General features: G+C 35.6%; 1 protein-coding gene across 1 annotated transcript; it reads left to right on the plus strand.

The window, feature by feature from the left end:
- The first annotated feature begins 1,427 nt into the window (after nt 1-1,427).
- On the plus strand, nt 1,428-17,382 carry enpp2 (ectonucleotide pyrophosphatase/phosphodiesterase 2). The gene is made up of 18 exons (XM_073847834.1): nt 1,428-1,534; nt 1,971-2,073; nt 3,896-4,051; nt 4,493-4,618; nt 7,070-7,130; nt 7,561-7,658; nt 8,595-8,674; nt 9,624-9,743; nt 10,732-10,787; nt 11,913-11,978; nt 12,314-12,386; nt 12,641-12,749; nt 12,859-12,984; nt 14,707-14,738; nt 15,054-15,181; nt 16,983-17,067; nt 17,167-17,254; nt 17,372-17,382. Exons 1-18 carry the CDS (start codon nt 1,517-1,519, stop codon nt 17,380-17,382), a joined length of 1,536 nt encoding a protein of 511 aa, XP_073703935.1. The 5' UTR covers nt 1,428-1,516.
- The last annotated feature ends 2,232 nt before the right edge of the window (nt 17,383-19,614 follow it).

A 19,614-nucleotide genomic window follows, 5' to 3' on the forward strand; every position in this document is an offset into this window, starting at 1 on the left:
TATAATGGACTTCTATGGTGCCCCCAAGTTTGAATTTCCAAAATCCAGCCGAGGAAAGAATGGTCTTATCTAGCAAAACAATAGGTTATTTTCTTAAAAAAAATTACAATTTATGTACTTTTTAACCGCAAATGCTCGTCTTGTCTAACTCGGCAAGACGAGCGTTTGAGATTAAAAAGTATATAAGTTGTAAATGTTTTTAGAAAAAAAAAACAATCGTTTTGCTAGATAAGACCCTTCTTCCTTGGCTGGGATCATTTAGAGCCCTTTGAAGCTGCATTTAAACTGCATTTTGGAAGTTCTAAGTCGGGGGCACCATAGAAGTCCATTATATAAGGAGAAATCCTGAAATGTTTTCCTGAAAAAAAACACCATTTCTTTAAACCTGAAGAAAGAAAGACATGAACATCTTGAATGACAAGGGGGTAAGTACATTATCTGTAAATGTTTGCTCTGAAAGTGAACTACTCCTGCACAGAATCAACTTTGCCCTGCTGCCCACGATCGCATCAAGGATCAGCCAAATTTGCATGTGCATTTTGAAAAGCCAGTGTTTTGGAAAGTGCTATGCCACGCTATAATATCAAAATAATATCAAAGGCGCCTTTTGCCCCATTGTACCCTAATCCTCAAAATAATAAATGTATGGGGAAGAAAAAAAAAATGATATTTTAGATGCAAATGTCATGTTGGTCAACATGGACATGTAAAATTGGCTGTGTACTAATGAAAAATGATTAAAAAGCAGTATTTTATCACATATCATGTTAACAAGAACACTTAAATTAATAATGTTATGCTTTGGAAACACACTTTGGGTCCCAAATGGCACCCCATTTCATAGAATGACTTATAAACAAGTTAGATCAAAAATACTCTAAAAATAATCAAAAGTAGTCTGTTTGTATAACCTAAAATGTGTAATGTGTAATGTGATGATGTTACTAACTGCAATTTTTGCCATGTAATTTGGAATCAGTAACGGACTACCATTTGTAAGAAATCTATCCAGCACTGCGCCTAATGCCTTAACCTTCATGTTCTTTTGTGATTTATTTTGATTGTTTAGAGTCATAGACATCACTATGATTTAGCTTTACTAAAGTAATTATTTTCCGTTTTAAATATGTAAAACCCTTTCTTACCTAACTACAAAACAGCAGACATATAAGGTTTAGCCGTCTGTTTTACCAATTTTGGCTCCATCGAAAACACGTTGCTGAATACAAAGACAACTAGTAGACGAGTCTGATAACCAATAAGGGAATATTAATGTTAAACATTCATTGTTTTATTCATTTTAATTGTTTGAATGTCTGCCTTATATTTTAGGTATTTGGGGGGCTATTAAAAAGGGAATGGGCTTTCAGTGAATTTCGTCACAGGTTTGCCAGATGTGACGTTAGTTCATGTTTCCTGGTGTGAGGGTGTTGAGGGTAAAGTAAACGTGAATATATTGCCGTGGTTTGAGTACTCACTCAGTGTGGCAGTGAATCAGGGACTAGACACATCAACCATGCTGCAAATAAAATGGGTACGGTAAGATGGTTTTGGTATTCATGTAACGTTTTTGTATTCTCTTTGTCATAATGTTTATTCAGCCGAAATTTTATTGCATTTTATATATGTCATTAATATGACCTAAAACATTGTAACTCAAAATTTTTCTTATTATTTTTACAATTAGTAGCAGAATGCGGTTCATACTTTCAACTGTTTGGCAGTTTAATAACCTTTCCTCTTTGTCGCAGACATATAAAAAGCCTCGGGTTTCTCTGTTTTAAAAGTCTCTGTTTTCTCTGTCGTCTTATGTTGATGTGAAATGAACTGACGCGCACTTTACATTTGAAATTTTTTGCAACATCTAACTCTTTCAGTCAAAGGTCGAATTAGGTGCATTTGTAATTACTGCTTTATCTGTAGCCATGTATTCTGCGTTATGTCTTTTCTCACGGTGTGTCTGTATGCAGGTATTCTCCGTTATGTATCTTCTCTCGCGGTGCTCTGTGTGTGAGGCTTATGTGGTCAGGCGGTCCGGCAAGGAAAAATCATCAGATGAGTTTTTCTCTGGATGTAGGTTTATACTTCTTTATACCAGAATGTGTTTATACTACAATATGTGCTTAATGTATAAATTACTGTACAATTATAAATGTAAGCTGTATGCAATTAAATAACAAACATGACTACAGTGGTTGCACCTTCGAACCACTTATTGTATGGGTTTAATAAGTCTAAAATGTGCATTCAGTTTGCTTATTAGAATGTACATATGAAAAAAAAATGGTGTTAAGTGACAAATCTGTTTTATTGTACATGGAGTGCATCACCCCTCTAGGGGTAACATAACATGACCAGCAATGTTATGGAGTTACTACAACTACTACCATAGATAACTATGTACTGCATTAGTGGCTGTTTCTGTGGCCTTCTATACATACGTGGTCTGCCTTATTGGATATACAGATCAAGAATGAACTGCGAAGTGGCAGCAAATTTACTCGACAGCAAAATTTAAATACAAACTAAGTACACCTTAAATTGATAGAAATTGAAAGTATAATTGACAGTGATCTTTGTAATATTTTGTAGAATGATTTGTGGTTGGTCTTTCCTTAGTTGTGCCACCAATTGTAGTGCTGGAAAATAGTTAGCACTTTGATCTTTTTAGAATGGAGGCTTTCAATGAATCAGTAAAATGAGTTCTTACTTTAAGACTAACAAATTTACTAACTTAATAAAAGCACAGAACCCCCAACATTCTTGTTTAATGAATACCTGTGTAATTTATGTTGCAGAACAAAAGAAAAGCATTTTCAGATATTGTTATGACCTCATTTTAATCACAATTATAAAACCACTATTCTGTAAGCTGAGGAAATTCCTGAGCCTTGGCCAAAGTAGACCTATAGATAATGACAAAGCAGGTCTATTGATTACATATACTCTTACACAAATACTACATATAATAATTTAATAATATTTTACTACATATAATCTTCCACAATCTGTTGCATGACAGTTAAGACAAATATTAACAATTAACTGCTTAAAACCATAATAGAAATTTAATAGAAATAATAGAAATTTGAAAGGTCTTGAAATCTATGAAATGTACATTTATGATGATGTGTTAAATGCATGCATGTAATAACTTTATGTCTCCGGACCATGTGAGGTTTTTACATTCGTTTGATTTGAGTTGTTTTTTCTGTGTATCTTGAATGGCAGCACTGTGTATTTGGTCCGTTTATGTACATATAGCCAACTCAAGTGATGCCACTCTAAACATGTTAAGACATGTTTCTTCAGACTAGTTTATATAATTTAAGCGAGCTTGAACAAAAGAGCATTTGACCTTACATTCAAATGATCCATCATTCAATGATTCATTGTTCATGCTTCAGTTAAATTTCAGTTAAATTTCATAACATAATTTGTTTGTTTAAATGTTCCAGTATAGCTACATCAACATAAAAAAATTCAGTGTTTTTTTTATTTTCCTTTTTTTCTAATCAAGTGATCATGTCAGTTAGTTCACATAGATTGGTTGTAGTATTGTGCCAGGAACATTTAATGATACAGCCACTTTCTGTTGCACTCTCAGCAAGTGATTGAAAATTAAAGAACTATTTGCTTTGCTCTACCCTAAGTCAATATTGAGATATGCAGAGAACATTTTAGCTCCTTTACCCATGTTTGAGATTTTACAGTTGGTAATGATTGAACTGCATGCACGTGTCTTCAGCTTCAGGGCAGAGCACATAGGATTGTTTGCACAAGCATAACAGACTTTGGATTTTGGTGATAAATTTTGGTTAGATTTAAAGTATATCTTTAATCTTCATGTTCTATGTCTCTTCTTTCTTTTTCAAACTTTATCCGGTCCCCATAGTTCTTGGTGACCACCCGTTAAACAGCCTCTCAGGTTCCTGCAAAAACAGATGCTTTGAACTAGTGGAAAGTGAACCCCCGAACTGTCGCTGTGACAACCTGTGTAAAACATACAATACTTGTTGCTCAGACTTTGATGAGCACTGCCTGAAAACAGGTAAGACCTATCTACTATAGTTTTTCCTTTTATTTGGAAGATACACAAAGTCTGAGGCTTTATGCTGCAAAATGAAGTAGAAGTATTTAAGATTTTGAACTGTGAGGTCACTAATGAAATAAACAAATTTGTGACGTTGACATCTCATTCGAACAGATTGTCATGTTTCATTTGGGTCACAATGTTCTTTGGAACATTCTCAAATCATGCTGATTAACATGTATAACTTGTTTTCCACAAGCTTGGGGCATACAAAATACTAAGAATTTTTTTATTATTTTTTTCTCAAATTAATCAAGCATTTATTTCTTTGGACCCACTGTACACTGTAACAGACATCCTTCAAAGTGTTTGTACCAAGCTACTGTAACAGTTTCCTTTAATTTCATATTGCTTTGGGTTTGTCTACAAGAAATTTTGTATCATTTTTTGTGTCCTCAGCGGGGGGCTTTGAGTGCAGTAAAGAGCGCTGTGGTGAAACTCGTAATGAGCAGCATGCCTGTCACTGCTCAGAGGACTGCATGGCCAAAGGAGACTGCTGCACCAACTATAGGACTCTCTGCAAAGGTAAGAGGCTTTCAAAGAGTTTCTGCAAACTAGAAACACAAAAAATCATGTGAATTTAATTTTAATGTAATTAGCAGAATGGGTAACACTTTACAATACGTGTGCACAAATGTGCATTAATTCATGTTTAATTAATGCACAGATAATCACGAGTTAATGTATAATTAATGAAGAACTAAACAATTTATTAATGATTACTACATCAGCATAATGAACATTCTATATGATTCACAGATTAAGTAATCAATAAATTGTTATTAGTTAAATGTGTCATAATGTATTAATTCCCTAATAACCCCTTTTATTAACTAATAGTGTAAATTAATGTATTAATTACCAAAATGGGTTCAAGTCATGTATTTCAACTTGCAGTTGTCTGCTTTAATTAATCATTAGCTATAACTATATTACTTAACAATTAGTTAATAGTTTTGTGCCTCAGTAAGTAAAGTCATAACATAATGATATCTTTGCAAATCATTAGCTAATGTTTAATTAAAGCAGACAACTGGAAGTTTAAATGCATGGCTCCAACACATTAAGGCACATGACTGACTAATTCTATACCATAACCACAATGACATATTATTTAACAATTAGTTAATAGTTTTGTGCCTCAGTAAGTAAAGTCATAACATAGTGATATCTTTGCAAATCATTAGCTAATGAGTAATTAAAGCAGACAACTGGAAGTTGAAGCTTTGACCACTATGGTAACTAACACATGAATTTACACTATTAGTTAATAAAATAAGTTATTAGGGAATTAATAAATCATGGCACAATCAGAGCCATAAAGAAACAGAGTTACGACACTCCCATAGGCTTCCATAGGAACTGAGGAATGCGGAAGTAAAGCCTGTCATGGAGCGGCCAATAGTTCCAAACAACCAATAGCTCCTCCACAGAAGCCCATTCATTTTAGCGTTTCTCAAGCACTGTCGCTGGTAAATTGAAGAAATTACTGCTTTTTTTTTTTACATTTTAACGCATCAGTTGACCTCTCAGAAAACTGGCCAGTAGTGGTATTTTATAAAGCGTGTTGTAGTTAATGTTTATCGTTAAAAAATAAACAGTTATACTGTAAATGCAGTTAGATAACGTGAGAAACACCATAATAGCGACCATAACCAGATACTAATTGTCATATTTTTACGTTTTTAGTCTTTCTGCAATCTTTTTCTCACTGTGGGAGATTGAATGAGTTTCAGTAAATACGATAATACGATAAAAAAATGTATGCTGAATGCAATTCGTTGCCTTGTGTTTTTTTAAACACTATTTTCATCTTTTCTATTATGTCAAATGCCATTTTTGCTTGCCTTTTATAATATTCAGTTATGTTGTATATTTGAATATCATAAAATAACACGAATAAATTACTTTTTTTTTCTTATTTAACATTAAATCGTCAAATCAAAACATAAAAAAGAGAGTGTTTGATCATGTCCAAATACACATTCAAATGTATTTTACTTTAAATATCACACTAACTGTAATATAAATACTATATTAGAAAATGTTATCTTTTAAATGTTCAGGATCATTATTGCACATATTATTTAGTACAAAAAAAACTCCTCAAAATATTAACTAAATAGAACTGAACTATATATTACAATTATTTAATTGAATAAAAGTTACACTTAAGGTGTTTGGTCACATTTGACTGCCAAAAAGTATGAGAACATAATAATTATGTCTCTTTATCACTGCCCAGAATAAAATGCGATTGTAAAGCGTATTCAGAGAAGTTATCAATACACAATCAATGCACATTATGTGTTAATAATTACTCGAAATTGCTGCAAATATAGTAAAACTGCTGTCTATCCTACTTAAACCCATTCAAACACATTGACAGCGCGGAGTTGTTTGGAACTATTGGGCGCTCCACGAACCACGTGACCGCACGGCAAGATCAAAGCGTGTCGCAACTCTCTTTCTCTATGGCTCTGGGCACAATTAACTAATAACAATTTATTGATTACTTAATCAATGAATCATATAGAATGTTCATTAGTTCCTGATGTAGTAATCATTAATAAATTGTTTAGTTCTTCATTAATTATACATTAACTCGTGATTATCTGTGCATTAATTAAGCATGAATTAATGCATATTTGTGCACACGTATTGTAAAGTGTTACCACAGAATGTTTAGTAGAGCTAGTTTAATGTGGTGGAGACATACCACCCCTAGAATTTGTTTTGTTTTAAAAGTGCCAATCACGTATTACTGTTATTTTGATCCAGTGTGCATCTTTCATATTTTAATCATTTCCTATCAAGTTCTTAAGACTTTTTTGCCAAACCACTACAGTTAAAAAAGGTGGGCATGTTTGTGTGTAACTGTTGAACGAGAGCACTGTATTGCCTGGACATTAGATGTGTTTGCATATGTATGAATGTCACCTTGTACTTTACTGACTGACTTCCTCCCTGTATTAGGTGATACTCCCTGGTTGCAGGAAGAGTGTGAAGAGATTAAAAACCACGAGTGTCCAGCCGGGTGAGAGACACATTAATGATTTCAGTGACAAACACCACCGAATCCCCATCCATCCCACCTTTTATATTCAACACTAAGTCCACAACACTTATATCTTAGGTCACAGCTGTGCTTTACATACTAGAAGAAAGGGAATTGTTTATTTATTTAATGCTGTGAAGTGTTGAATGACTGCAAACAGTGTTAATCAAACACCTACCTGGGGGAACTGGGTGGTTTGCATAACAATTAATGTTAATGTTTGCACATTAATTGTGACCTATTGAGCCTAATCATATGAATAGTGGCTATTTTATAAAGTCTGTTATAAAAAGAACAGTCAAATTAAAGTCTTGCCCTGCCCACTACAAATAAGGACAAATTTTAGCAACAAATATATATGTAATTTTGTTTGTAATTGGTGTACTAATGTTTCTTTCTATGTATCTAGGTTTGTTCGGCCACCTGTCATCATGTTGTCTATTGATGGCTTTCGTGCATCTTACATGAAAAGAGGAAGCATGGTGATCCCCAATATCGAGAAACTCAGTAAGACTGATGTCTTGTCATTAAAATCAACAAACTGAATATAAATAAATATTGACTAAGCCGTCAATCAGTAACTGCGTCCTAAATGACACACTATATACTATGCACTTATGCAGTATGCACTCAAATATGTAGTGTATGAATTATATAAGGTTATTTTGTCATCCATAAATGGAGTCTGATAGCCCTTCCCCCTTTGTTATGTAATTGAAGCTGCGACAGTTGAGTGCATGAAGTGTTCAACATTCCACGCTTAGTTTATTTTTGGTTATTTAAGTGCATCATCCAGCTATTTAAAGTGCACTGTTTTTCAGGGTTTTTCTTAGGGATGCACCGATCCGTATCGGCCGATCACTTGCGTGTTTTGTCAGTAAAGCCGGTTCTGTAATCAGCGGTAAATGCCATCAGGTGCGTGATTTCACGTTGAGCCGTATATACTACACACAGTCGTTGTTCACTCGTCGGTAAACAACGGCTGTGTGTAGTATATACGGCTCAGAACCGGCTTTACTGACAAAACGCGCAAGCATGATCAGCCGATTCGAATCGGTGCATCCCTAGTTTTTCTATTTTCACTATTTATACTACAAACCGTTATAGAATAGTGCATAAGTACGCATTATATATACCATTATATGTCTGTAATATATTTTATATATTAGCATTTACTGCGACTGTATGTATGTGGCTAAAGTTATACTATACAACTTAATATATAGAGCTCTGTGATGATATAGTTTATTTATCAGTGTAACAGTGTAAATAGCCATCTCTAATCACTGGCCGGCAGTCTACAGCAATACATTTTGCCTGTGGTAATCTCATACAAAGTAAACTTGGGGCACATCCATTTTTGCTAAATTGCCTGATTTGTTGTACTAAATTGTTGTCTTTGATTGATTCTAATAATGACTTAATTTCTTATTTCTCTTTTAGGATCATGTGGAACACACTCACCATACATGAGACCTGTGTACCCCAGCAAAACCTACCCGAATTTGTATACAATTACAACAGTATGTATTAAGTTTGTGTGCTTTGTGTTACATTTTGCTACCCTGGAAATCCAGAGGTCTCGCGAGAGCACAATTTGAATTGTCTCTGCAAGACGCTCTGGCATCGAGCAATGATGCAGGTTACTGCAATACGTAAGCAATAGTGGGAACCAATCAAATTGGTGTATCTGATGTAGGCGGGCCATATGCGAGCTAAGCTCATGACGACAGCATTGCGACGTCCATATAGTAAACTTTGAAAGATCGCTGTCGCTACAGATGAACAACAAGTTGTTTGAAACGGCTTTGGCTGCTACAGTGAACGAGTTAGACTTGGCTTTCCATATAAAAGGAGGAACAGAAAACCGAAAACTCGAATCGTTCCTTTGCAAGAAGGACGTTTTTGCTGTTTTGCCGACTGGATACGGCAAGAGTTTAATCTATCAGTTCAGGAGTTCACGCTTACATATAATTAGCCGGAGAAGGGCTCCGAGCTCGGGAGTGGCCCGAACCCAGAGTACGTTACCCCCCAGTAACGATAGGAGTAGCGAGAACTCGGAGTGATGAGATGGGGTGGTGGAGGTTTACTGATAAGCCATCGAGTGAATTGAGGTGAGTCAGCTGTATTTAAACCTATGGCGCTGATTGACTTGTGATGTTTACGCTAAGCATCTGACGCGCTTCTTCCGAACTTTGTTAATGAAACATCATTTAGCTCTGCTGGTAGCGTGTATTGTTGTGATTGGTCGTGGCGTTATCCAATTGCGTGCAGTTAGAGTTTCAAATGCACGCTCGGTGCCGCCCCTCGAGTTAGGCAGTTTTCATTGCTCGATCCCAGACCCATAATCTAAATAGATTAGGGTCTGGATTTTTCCAGGCTAACATTTTGCCTGTTAAGTTTAAAAACCCCTTGCAGAATCTGCAAGATAAAAATGACGGGAAAAATGCATTTTGTTTTTCTTTGCTTTAGGGGCTTTATCCTGAGTCGCATGGAATTGTGGGTAACTCGATGCATGACCCTGGCTTTGATGCCAACTTTAACATCCGTGGGAAAGAAAAGCTCAACCATCGATGGTGGGGAGGACAACCTGTGAGTTGCCCTTCCATATATTTTTTTTTTAAGGGATAGTTTATCCAAAAGTAAAATTATGTGTGCGCTTAATGCTTATGTTTTAATTGCTTATTATTATGCTATAGCATTTCTGTGTAATGTAGAGCAATGTTACAAATAACATTATTTTTCCCTGTATATTTAAGACTAATTACATTAACATTAGAAATGTTTGATTAGTTAACTAATTGCTTAAATGAACAACTACTAGTCGGCTACTAGTAAAATGTTTTGTCAGGGGCATCCCTAGTTCTAGAAGAACAATAAAAAACAATCTATAGAATTCATTTTGGAGCCATATAATTTCTGGCAAACTGGCCGAAATGTAAAGTTTTTCTGCATTATGGTAGAAAAATAAGTAATATTTTTTGCATGCAATGTACAGTATAATTTGTAGTATTTAATTATATTATATTAGATGTTTTACCAGAGTCTGATTTGGATTGGAGAACATTGTTTTGGAAAGAGATAAGAGTCGATTGTAACTAGTACCTCAGTGGCACAGCATTCTGAAACATGCTTGCAAGCAGTGGATAATGTGCATAATATCAATGAGCTTTTTAGACCTTGTGCAAGCTACATGAAAACAAAGGGGACATCTCCAACACATCTGTCAGCTATTAACCGAGCAGCTGGAGCCAATTTTCAGTTTTCACTTAACTTTATTTCTTCTGGCTGATTCTTTACCCCACTGACTGAGCTGTGACGGTAAATGAGGCCATCATAGATGGAACTTACCCAGTCTCGTCGTTGCAGTTTTGCCAGAACAGTTGTGAAAATTACCCAACACATAGAATGATTGTCTCTCATTTGTGAACTGTAATCCCTAGAATTTGTTTGGTTCAGTAATATGATATATGAAATGAGAGACAGACTGTTTTTCTTAGGAATATGAAAGAAAAACGTTTTTTTCCCACAGAAGACACAGAACACATTTTGTTTGAAAACTTTTTTCTTTCATTTCTAGATCTGGATAACAGCAGTGAAACAGGGAGTAAAGGCTGGTACGTTTTTCTGGCCAATGTAAGTCAACATTATCCAAACTCAAATGCAAACAATGTCTTTTTGAAGGTGATTTTTAACTGAATTCTGCAACTTAGTTGATCAAATAACTTGTCTGTACTGTGTTATGTTATTGACATGCACAGTACCTCAAATCATATGGCTTATTGAAGTATAGAAGTGTGCCATTTCACAATTTTTCCTAGTGGATGTTTAAATGTATAAAAAAAACCATTCACTTATAATTATGTTATTACAACAAGGACGTATCGTATCTAGGGAGCATAATGTCATGGAGACTTAGTGGTAGGCATGTAGGCCAGTAAAACAAACACTCACAATACCCTAGAAACCACAAAGCAATGACATGTGAAGTTTTGCACAGGCAAGCATAACTCATATTTTTTTAAAAGGACATGAGTTTAGTTATACAGATGGAAAAAGTACTTCAAGCCAAAATTGCAAGTTAATTGCAAGATTTCATAAAACTGAGGACATCACATGAATGTTTTTGTTCTGATGTGCTTCCTGGCAATTGCTGGACTTTCTTAGGATTTAAACACAAAGGTCCTCTAATCTGCGCTCACAAAGGGTTTTCAGACTGCATTTTTTTCACTTGAATTTAGAGACAGCTTGAACTATTTTGCTAGTAATTTGTGAGTAAAGGCCTTATATACAAGCAATGCTCTTGTCAACTGCATATCAAATTCAGCACAGTGGAAGGACATAGTGCTTTCAGAGCTCCTTCTTTTGGCCTCAAACCTGGAGGAAATTAAATTTGCCATTCTTATCTGAGCCCAAGGATTAAGGAGTCTTGAGCTTAGAGCATAAATTTACCTAATGTTGATACAGGAGGTCAGGATGAGTGGAGGTGGTAGTGGAGAAACTGTTTCCTTTAGAAATTGATTAAGATAATCTTTCTTGCTCCCTCGTCCCTCGATACCCTACATAAACACTCAAGGACTCTTAACATTCATATATATGTGCTGTGCAGGGCTTAAACTTACAGGTTTGCCTAATTATACTGCCCTGCTAACAGCTCTTTCAGAAAATGTTAGCTATATATACTTTAAATAGCTATATATTTTAGCTTTATATATAGTATGTATGTGTATGTACCATTTCTGATGTATGGCATATTAACAGTGGCATTCCATTGGAAAGAAGAGTTCTAACTATGTTGCAGTGGCTTCACCTTCCGGATGCGGAGAGGTCAGTATGTACTAAACACCCCTGAAAAGCTTTGTGAACATTATTGGTTTAAAGTTTAGAATGACCATAAAACTCCCACCACTCATTAATTTTTTATTTCCCAAAATTTTAGTACCCTGTATTTTGTAGTGAATGTGACATGCGACTTTAACTACAGAAACACATTGCTCCATGTATTTCTTTTTTAGGTTCATGGGGTTATCTTAACAGTCACAATATTAGTTTTTATTTGCTTAAAGGGTAGACTTTGCCTTATAGTAACTTTGACTTTTTAGCAGAACTGTCACTGTTTGTTTTTTGTAGACTTTCTTTTTTTTCTTTCTTTCTTTCTGCAGGCCATATGTTTATGCAATGCATTCTGAACAACTGGATTCATATGGCCATAAACTAGGACCCCACAGCACTGAGGTAATCAGAGTGTACAGGAAACATTTGAATAGCTTAGAAGATCAGTCACATGCATGTTTACATAAACATATGGTCATGCTGCGAATGTAGCAATAATGCAAATCTCATCCCAAATAGAGACTCACTGAAAAAACTGCTTACATTCGCTTTCCATTGTGTGAATTAAAATTAGTTTCAAGCTAATTTGAAGACTGTTGATGTTGCTGGTGTATCCTTGACATTGAGCATTACATAGATGTTGTTTCATTCTACAGCTTGACAGTGCACTAAAGGACATTGATAAGGTCATCGGACAGCTAATGAATGGTCTGAAACAGATGAAACTGCACCGTTGTATCAATGTCTTCGTGGTTGGAGACCATGGTACCACATTTAGAACTTCTTGTTTGGGGTTTCTAGGGATGATACAATTTTATTTGTAAATCTATCATAAATATTTTCTATATATAAATATATATATATTCTTCTTCAGGTATGGAGGAAGCTCACTGTGACCGCACAGAGTTCCTGAGTTCTTACATGTCCAACACTGAGGACATCATCCTAATTCCTGGGTCTCTGGGAAGAATCCGAGCCCGAAATCCAAACAACTCTAAATGTTAGTAATTAAAAAATCATTTTTTTCCAACATGAAACCAAATTGACATCATTTCTCACAACCTATCAGCACATGTTAGTCCTTTGAAATTTTTTAAAAATAAAAATGCAATACTTACTGTGCCTAAATATGTTATGTGATGTTAATTAATTAAAAAAACTGTCACGGGTAAGAAGGATGAGGTCTGGGTCCAAATGCAGGTGAGTATTTTTAATGAAATGAAAACTAAACAAACAAAAAGGCCAACACGGCACAACTAGACATAAACTGAAATATAAAATAAACAATATCAGGAACAAAATCAAAGGTCAAGGAACTCGGAACTCGGAACACAGAATACAAACAGGACTAGAGACAATGCAGACCTACCGCAGGAGTGAGAAGTGGGAGTTCTTATAGTCCAGATAGTGAACAGATGTGGGTGATCAGTGCTAATGACAAAGACAGGTGAATACAATCAGGAAGTGCAGTGCAGGAACAGCGACCTCGGGAGGCTGAGGGAAGACCCACAGCCCCGATCATGACAATACCCCCTCCCTACGGAACGGCTCCCAGACGTTCCCAAAGTCTGGAGGGAGGAGGAACGGGGGAAGGCAAATCAGGGGGAGGGATGGCGGGCCAGGCCCGTGCAGCGGAGTCCCATGGACTGGCCTCGCCGCCAGTAGGAACGCGAGCCGGCCTCGCCGCCGCGTCAGGAACAGAGATAGCGGTCTCCGGCGCGTCAAGCACAAAGATAGTGGTCACGGCCGCGTCAGGAACCGAGACAGCGGTCGCCTCCGTGTCAGGAACAAAGACAGTGGTCGCCGCCGCGTCAGGAACAGAGATAGCGGTATCCGGCGCGTCAGGCACGGAGATAGCGGACACCGCCGCGTCAGGCACGGAGATAGCGGACACCGGCGCGTCCGGAACGGAGATAGCGGACACCGCCGCGTCAGGCACGGAGATAGCGGACACCGCCGCGTCAGGCACGGAGATAGCGTTCACTGCCGCGTCAGGAACCGAGATAGCAGACACCGCCGCGTCAGGCACGGAGATAGCGGACACCGCCGCGTCAGGCACGGAGATAGCGGACACCGCCGCGTCAGGAACCGAGATGGCGGACACCGCCGCGTCAGGCACGGAGATAGCGGACACCGCCGCGTCAGGCACAGAGATAGCGGACACCGCCGCATCAGGAACGGAGATAGCGGACACCGCCGCGTAAGGCACGGAGATAGCGGACACCGCCACGTCAGGCACGGAGATAGCGGACACCGCCGCATCAGGCACAGAGATAGCGGACACCGCCACGTCAGGAACGGAGATAGCGGACACCGCCGCGTCAGGCACAGAGACAGCGGACACCGCCGCGTCAGGAACAAAATCAAAGGTCAAGGAACTCGGAACACAGAATACAAACAGGACTAGAGACAATGCAGACCTACCGCAGGAGTGAGAAGTGAGAGTTCTTATAGTCCAGATAGTGAACAGATGTGGGTGATCAGTGCTAATGACAAAGACAGGTGAATACAATCAGGACAGGAACAGCGACCTCGGGAGGCTGAGGGAAGACCCACAGCCCCGATCATGACAAAAACATTACAAGAGAAAATTGTGTTGAAAGCATGTGACTTTGTGAGGACATTAGACTAGAGTACAGTGCATTATTTCTAGGAAAGAATATGTTTTAAAAGTATCAGGCATCAAAACAATAGAATTTTTCTCTCTCTTTTTTCTCTGTAGATGATGCAAAAGCAATTGTAGCAAACCTTACGGTAAGTGACTTTTTCTAAAATACTTTATACTAGTACACTTTTGTAAAGTTACATTATACTTTACTAAGCCTTTTTATAAGAAAACTTTATATTTGCCAAAATTAAGTGAGACTCTGTGTTTAGTCTCTGTGAGACTAAATGTGTTATTTTATTAAGCATTATTTATGTGACTATAGTCTCAAATAGTCTCTAAATATATTCTGCCACCACTGTATATTAATTATTTAAATGGTTTAATTTAAAATGTACTCTGGTTATTTTGGTACAGAATGTAGTGTTCTTCTTCACCAAACATGAAACTTGGTTCTCTTACAGTGTAAAAAGCCAGACCAGCACTTCAAACCATACTTAAAGCAGCATCTTCCCAAACGTTTGCATTATGCCAACAACCACAGAATTGAGGACGTTCACTTGATGGTTGAGAGGAAATGGCACATAGCACGGTAAATTACCTACCACATAATTACGTGTCAGTCTCCATGGTTAAAATGTTGTGGTTAAAATGTCCATGCATTTTTCCTGATTGATAGAGACGCTTAAACCTACTATGCAGTTTTTTAAAGGGTGCTTTTGTTTTATTTTCTAATAAAAATATCTAAACATCCTTAAAACAAGATAAATTTGCTCAAACTGCAAAATTACATTAAATAAAAATAAATTTTTCATTACTCTTTTTTGGTTACATTGTACAACATTGTACATTGTCCAATTCATTAACATTAGTTAACACATTAGGTATTATGAGCTAACAATGAACAGCATTTTTTACAGCACTGATTATTATTGTTATTTTATTCAAATTTAATGTTAATTAATATAAATACTAATGTTCATTGTTATTTAATATTAGTTAATGATATATTCACTTATGTCAAGTCATACAGGTTGAAATGTTAAAAAATGTATTAATGTAGAAATAAAAATAACCTGTGTTGATAAATAAATACTATATTGTTCATTGTTACACACAATTCATGACACCTTATGCAGTATTAACCTTATTGTAAACTGTTACCATTTTGTCTTATTTTAAGTATGAACCTCACTAAATGTTCGTAGATTTGCCTAATTCAATATTATATTATATTATTATATTAAATCTTTCAATAATAGTATCAATATCAGTTTTGTCCATATTTGTCTTGTTTTAAAGTTGTTCAGATACTTTGCTGTTAAAATACTGACAAAGTAAAGTATTATTTTTATAAATAAATAAAAACAGTTTCCTTTGTCGGTATTTTTGAAAATTTTATTTTTACGTAGCACTATGTTACTCATTGGAAGTACCTTTTTAGTTTTTACCTTTTTCTTAGATGCTTCTAATGACACCGATGTCCTAGTATTCTCGTTTGATGCTGAAATGGAAAGCCATAAACTCCAAAAAAGTAAAAACGATGAGGTCACTCTAATTAGCCAGTAGTTTACAACGCTTCCACTATAGATGAGTATGCAGAAATAGAGAGGCAGGTCCAGAGACGGGTTCCTCACAGCAGGGTTGAGACAGCCTCCTCTGTTTGGTTTGGCTGACAGTAGAGCCCCAATGAAAGAAAGCATTGAGGCAGACTGGTGGAGATATAGTCCTGTCTAATCGGTGGCTCCAAAGTCGTGAAGTGAACTACTTTATAGCCTGGGCAGTTTCACCTAGCCTGTAGGTCTTTGCATGAAGCAGACAGTTAAATTAACTACTCAGGTTGAAATAGAGTATTGAAATATTATTGAAGATGCTGCATGCTGCATGGGATGAACACTTATTGCTGGAATCACTGGATTTACTGTAGTGCATATCTTTACACTGAGAAAAAATTGAAGAGTTTTGAGCACAGAGGTTACTGAGGTTTAGTGTGCTTCAGTCAAGTAATTTGGCTATGCCACATAGCTTCCAGCTTCCATGTTCAGTTTAAATACTGACTTTTAAATAATTCTAAAGAATTTAAACACTGGAATTCTATGTTTAGTCATCTACAAATACTAACTTGTTTTTTACAAGATAAACAAGTCATTGACTTGCTCAAATAAATATTTGAGAAAAATTCTTATGTAAGATTGGGATAAAAACATGGTCTAATGGATTTCTTTGTTCTTTATTAATGACTATTTGTTTGTTTTTAAACTTATTTGTATTTATATCTGTTTTGTAGCTTTATATGTATGAATTTTAAAAATTGCTCCATGTCACTCCCGAATGTTTCTCTTTGAGAAGAAGAACCCTAAATTACCTACTATGGTTATGTCTCTGTGATACAGGAAGTTCTATGAATCAAAAAGGAATCATGGAAAATGTTGGTTTGCTGGTGATCATGGATATGACAATAAGATCAACAGCATGCAGGTTTGTTTTTAAATAGTTTTTTAGTTTTTCATAGATATAGGTGAAATGTTGTGTTAAACTTTGTGGTACCTTAGTGACTTGATTTTTTCTTCTTTTCAGACCATTTTCCTTGGATATGGACCATCTTTCAAATTCAAGACCAAAATTCCACCTTTTGAGAATATTGAGCTTTATAATGTCATGTGTGGTGAGAAAGTCTTTTTTTTCATTCTGTAGTAATCCAGACTAATCCTGATTACAGTATTAATTTTAAATTTCAGTATAGAAGCACTGATCTCTATTCATAGTTTTGCATAATGTTCAGAGTCGGCATGACAAGTATAGGTAAATGTCCAACCAAAATGAGCCCTGCTCATAATATAAAAATTCTCAAAGAAAATACACAGATTTAGAATATGCATTTTCCAATATAAGCACCATTATATATATATTATATATTATATGTTATACATTATATAGCTTTGACACCACTAATATATATATTATTGGTGTCAAAACTAATGCGTTAACACAGGCGATTATTTTTTTCAGTTTAACACATTACAAATATTTAACGCTTTTGCCACCCCACTCACAACTGCTAAAGAATTGCATTTATTTAAGATAGGAATTCAATAACTTCTGTAGTTTTAAGCTGTTTCTTTATTTAATTTAGTGTTTGATAATTAGGCTATATTTTCTTGCTGAAAGGTACAGGGAGCTATATGACATTTATTCTAATGTGTTTATGTGAAGATTGTTTTAAATTCACTTAAATAAGACTTTTTTTAAGTCTAATAAATGTTAAATTGCTCTCAATTATACTGTAATGTTGATTGGTTATAGTCAATGGTTAAAAATTAGGAAAAAATCAGACATCAGCTGGTATCAGTGATGCTTTCAGTTATACAAAAAAGATGACATAAATCAAATATTAAAAATGTACTTTATTTTATAATATAATATAAAATATAATTTAAAACTTTAATGTTATGTGGGATTAATCACGATTAATTCAAGAAAAAATGCAATTAATTAGTTATATATTTTTTATCGATTAACAGCACTAATATATATATATATATATATATATATATATATATATACAATAGAAATGATTGGATATATTTTAGAGTAGTCAATGCGCTTGTATAGCAGTATAGATTTACTGTCCTCTGAAAATAACTCAACATACAGCCATTATTGTCAAAATAGCTGGCAACAAAAGTGAGTATACACTAAGTGATAACAGCAGTTTGTTGTTTATCCATGCCCTATTCATCATGTTTATGTTTTTGTCTGCTTGACAGGACTGTACAAAGTTGTGTATCTTGTATTAGAACAGTTAAAATTAGATGCTTTAAATACAATTCTTTAATACTGACCACTGGATGTTCAACATGGCATCTCATGGCAAAGAACTCTCTAAGGATTTGAGAATTAGAATTCTTGCTCTCCACAAAGATGGCCAAGGCTATTAGAGGTTCAGTAACACCCTAAAACTGAGTTACACTACAGTGATCATGGTCATACAGAGGTTTTCGAAGATGGTTTCCATTCGAAACAGGCTTTGCAAGGGTCGATTAACGAAGTTGAGCACTCATTCTGTGCGTCAGGTGCAAAACCTGGCTTCAAAAAACAGATGCATAAGTACTGCCGGCATTGCTTTTAGAGCTGCAGCTAATGATTATTTTTATTGTTGTCTAATCTATCAATTATTTTTCCGATTAGTCAACTAATCTATTTATTATTTTCTTATCAGTTAATAAATTATTTAGTTAGACTATCAATAAATAACAACAGTAACTTCTGCTATTAATCTTTTAATATTTTATTCAAACGTTTTCTCATAATTAATACTTTACAAAAAATAAATAACAACAAAGAAAGAAAGAAAATAATAACAATAAATAAAAAAAAATAACAAGAAAAGAGAAAAAGAAATAAAAAGAATAACAATAATAAAAAGCAAGAAGGAAATAACAAGAAAGAAAGAAAAAATAAAGAAAGAGAAAGAAAGAAAGGAAGAAAGAAAGAAAGAAAAAGAAACACAGGGCAATGATACAATACAATCAATGGAAATGCACATTATGGCTGCATTCACAGTTACTGTTTGGGACTGACACCAGTTGCTTACAGGTGAGAGACTTGAAATGTTTTATTTAGCAGATTAAAGCATCTGCTTGAATAGGCCTACATATCTGTATGAATGAACCAACCTGATCTCATGAAATTGCAAATAATAGTACACCAAATAAAAACAAAAACTTGTGGTATTAAGCACCTGTGGGCATTCTTAAGCATAAGGTGGAGAAGCACCATATGTCTAATGTCCAGCAGCTTTGTGAGGAGAGGAAGAGGATCCCAGCAACAACCTGTGCAGCTCTGGTCAATTCCATGCCCAGGATGATTAAGGCACTGCCAGATAACAATGGTACTAACACACTTTGGACAAGTTCACTTAGGGTGTACTCACTTTTGTTGCCAGCTATTTTGACAATAATGGCTGTATGTTGAGTAATATTCAGGGGACAATATTGCCCTACAAAGCAAAAAGGCAGTAACTAC

The sequence above is a fragment of the Garra rufa genome, chromosome 9, assembly GCF_049309525.1.
Source record: "Garra rufa chromosome 9, GarRuf1.0, whole genome shotgun sequence".
Taxonomy (NCBI): domain Eukaryota; kingdom Metazoa; phylum Chordata; class Actinopteri; order Cypriniformes; family Cyprinidae; genus Garra; species Garra rufa.

Bases quoted from the DNA above. Each gene is read 5' to 3' on its own strand.
- enpp2 (XM_073847834.1), top strand. The intron at 4,619-7,069 runs GTAAGAGGCTTT...TCCCTGTATTAG, and splicing joins CTATAGGACTCTCTGCAAAG to GTGATACTCCCTGGTTGCAG. The intron at 8,675-9,623 runs GTATGTATTAAG...TCTTTGCTTTAG, and splicing joins ATTTGTATACAATTACAACA to GGGCTTTATCCTGAGTCGCA.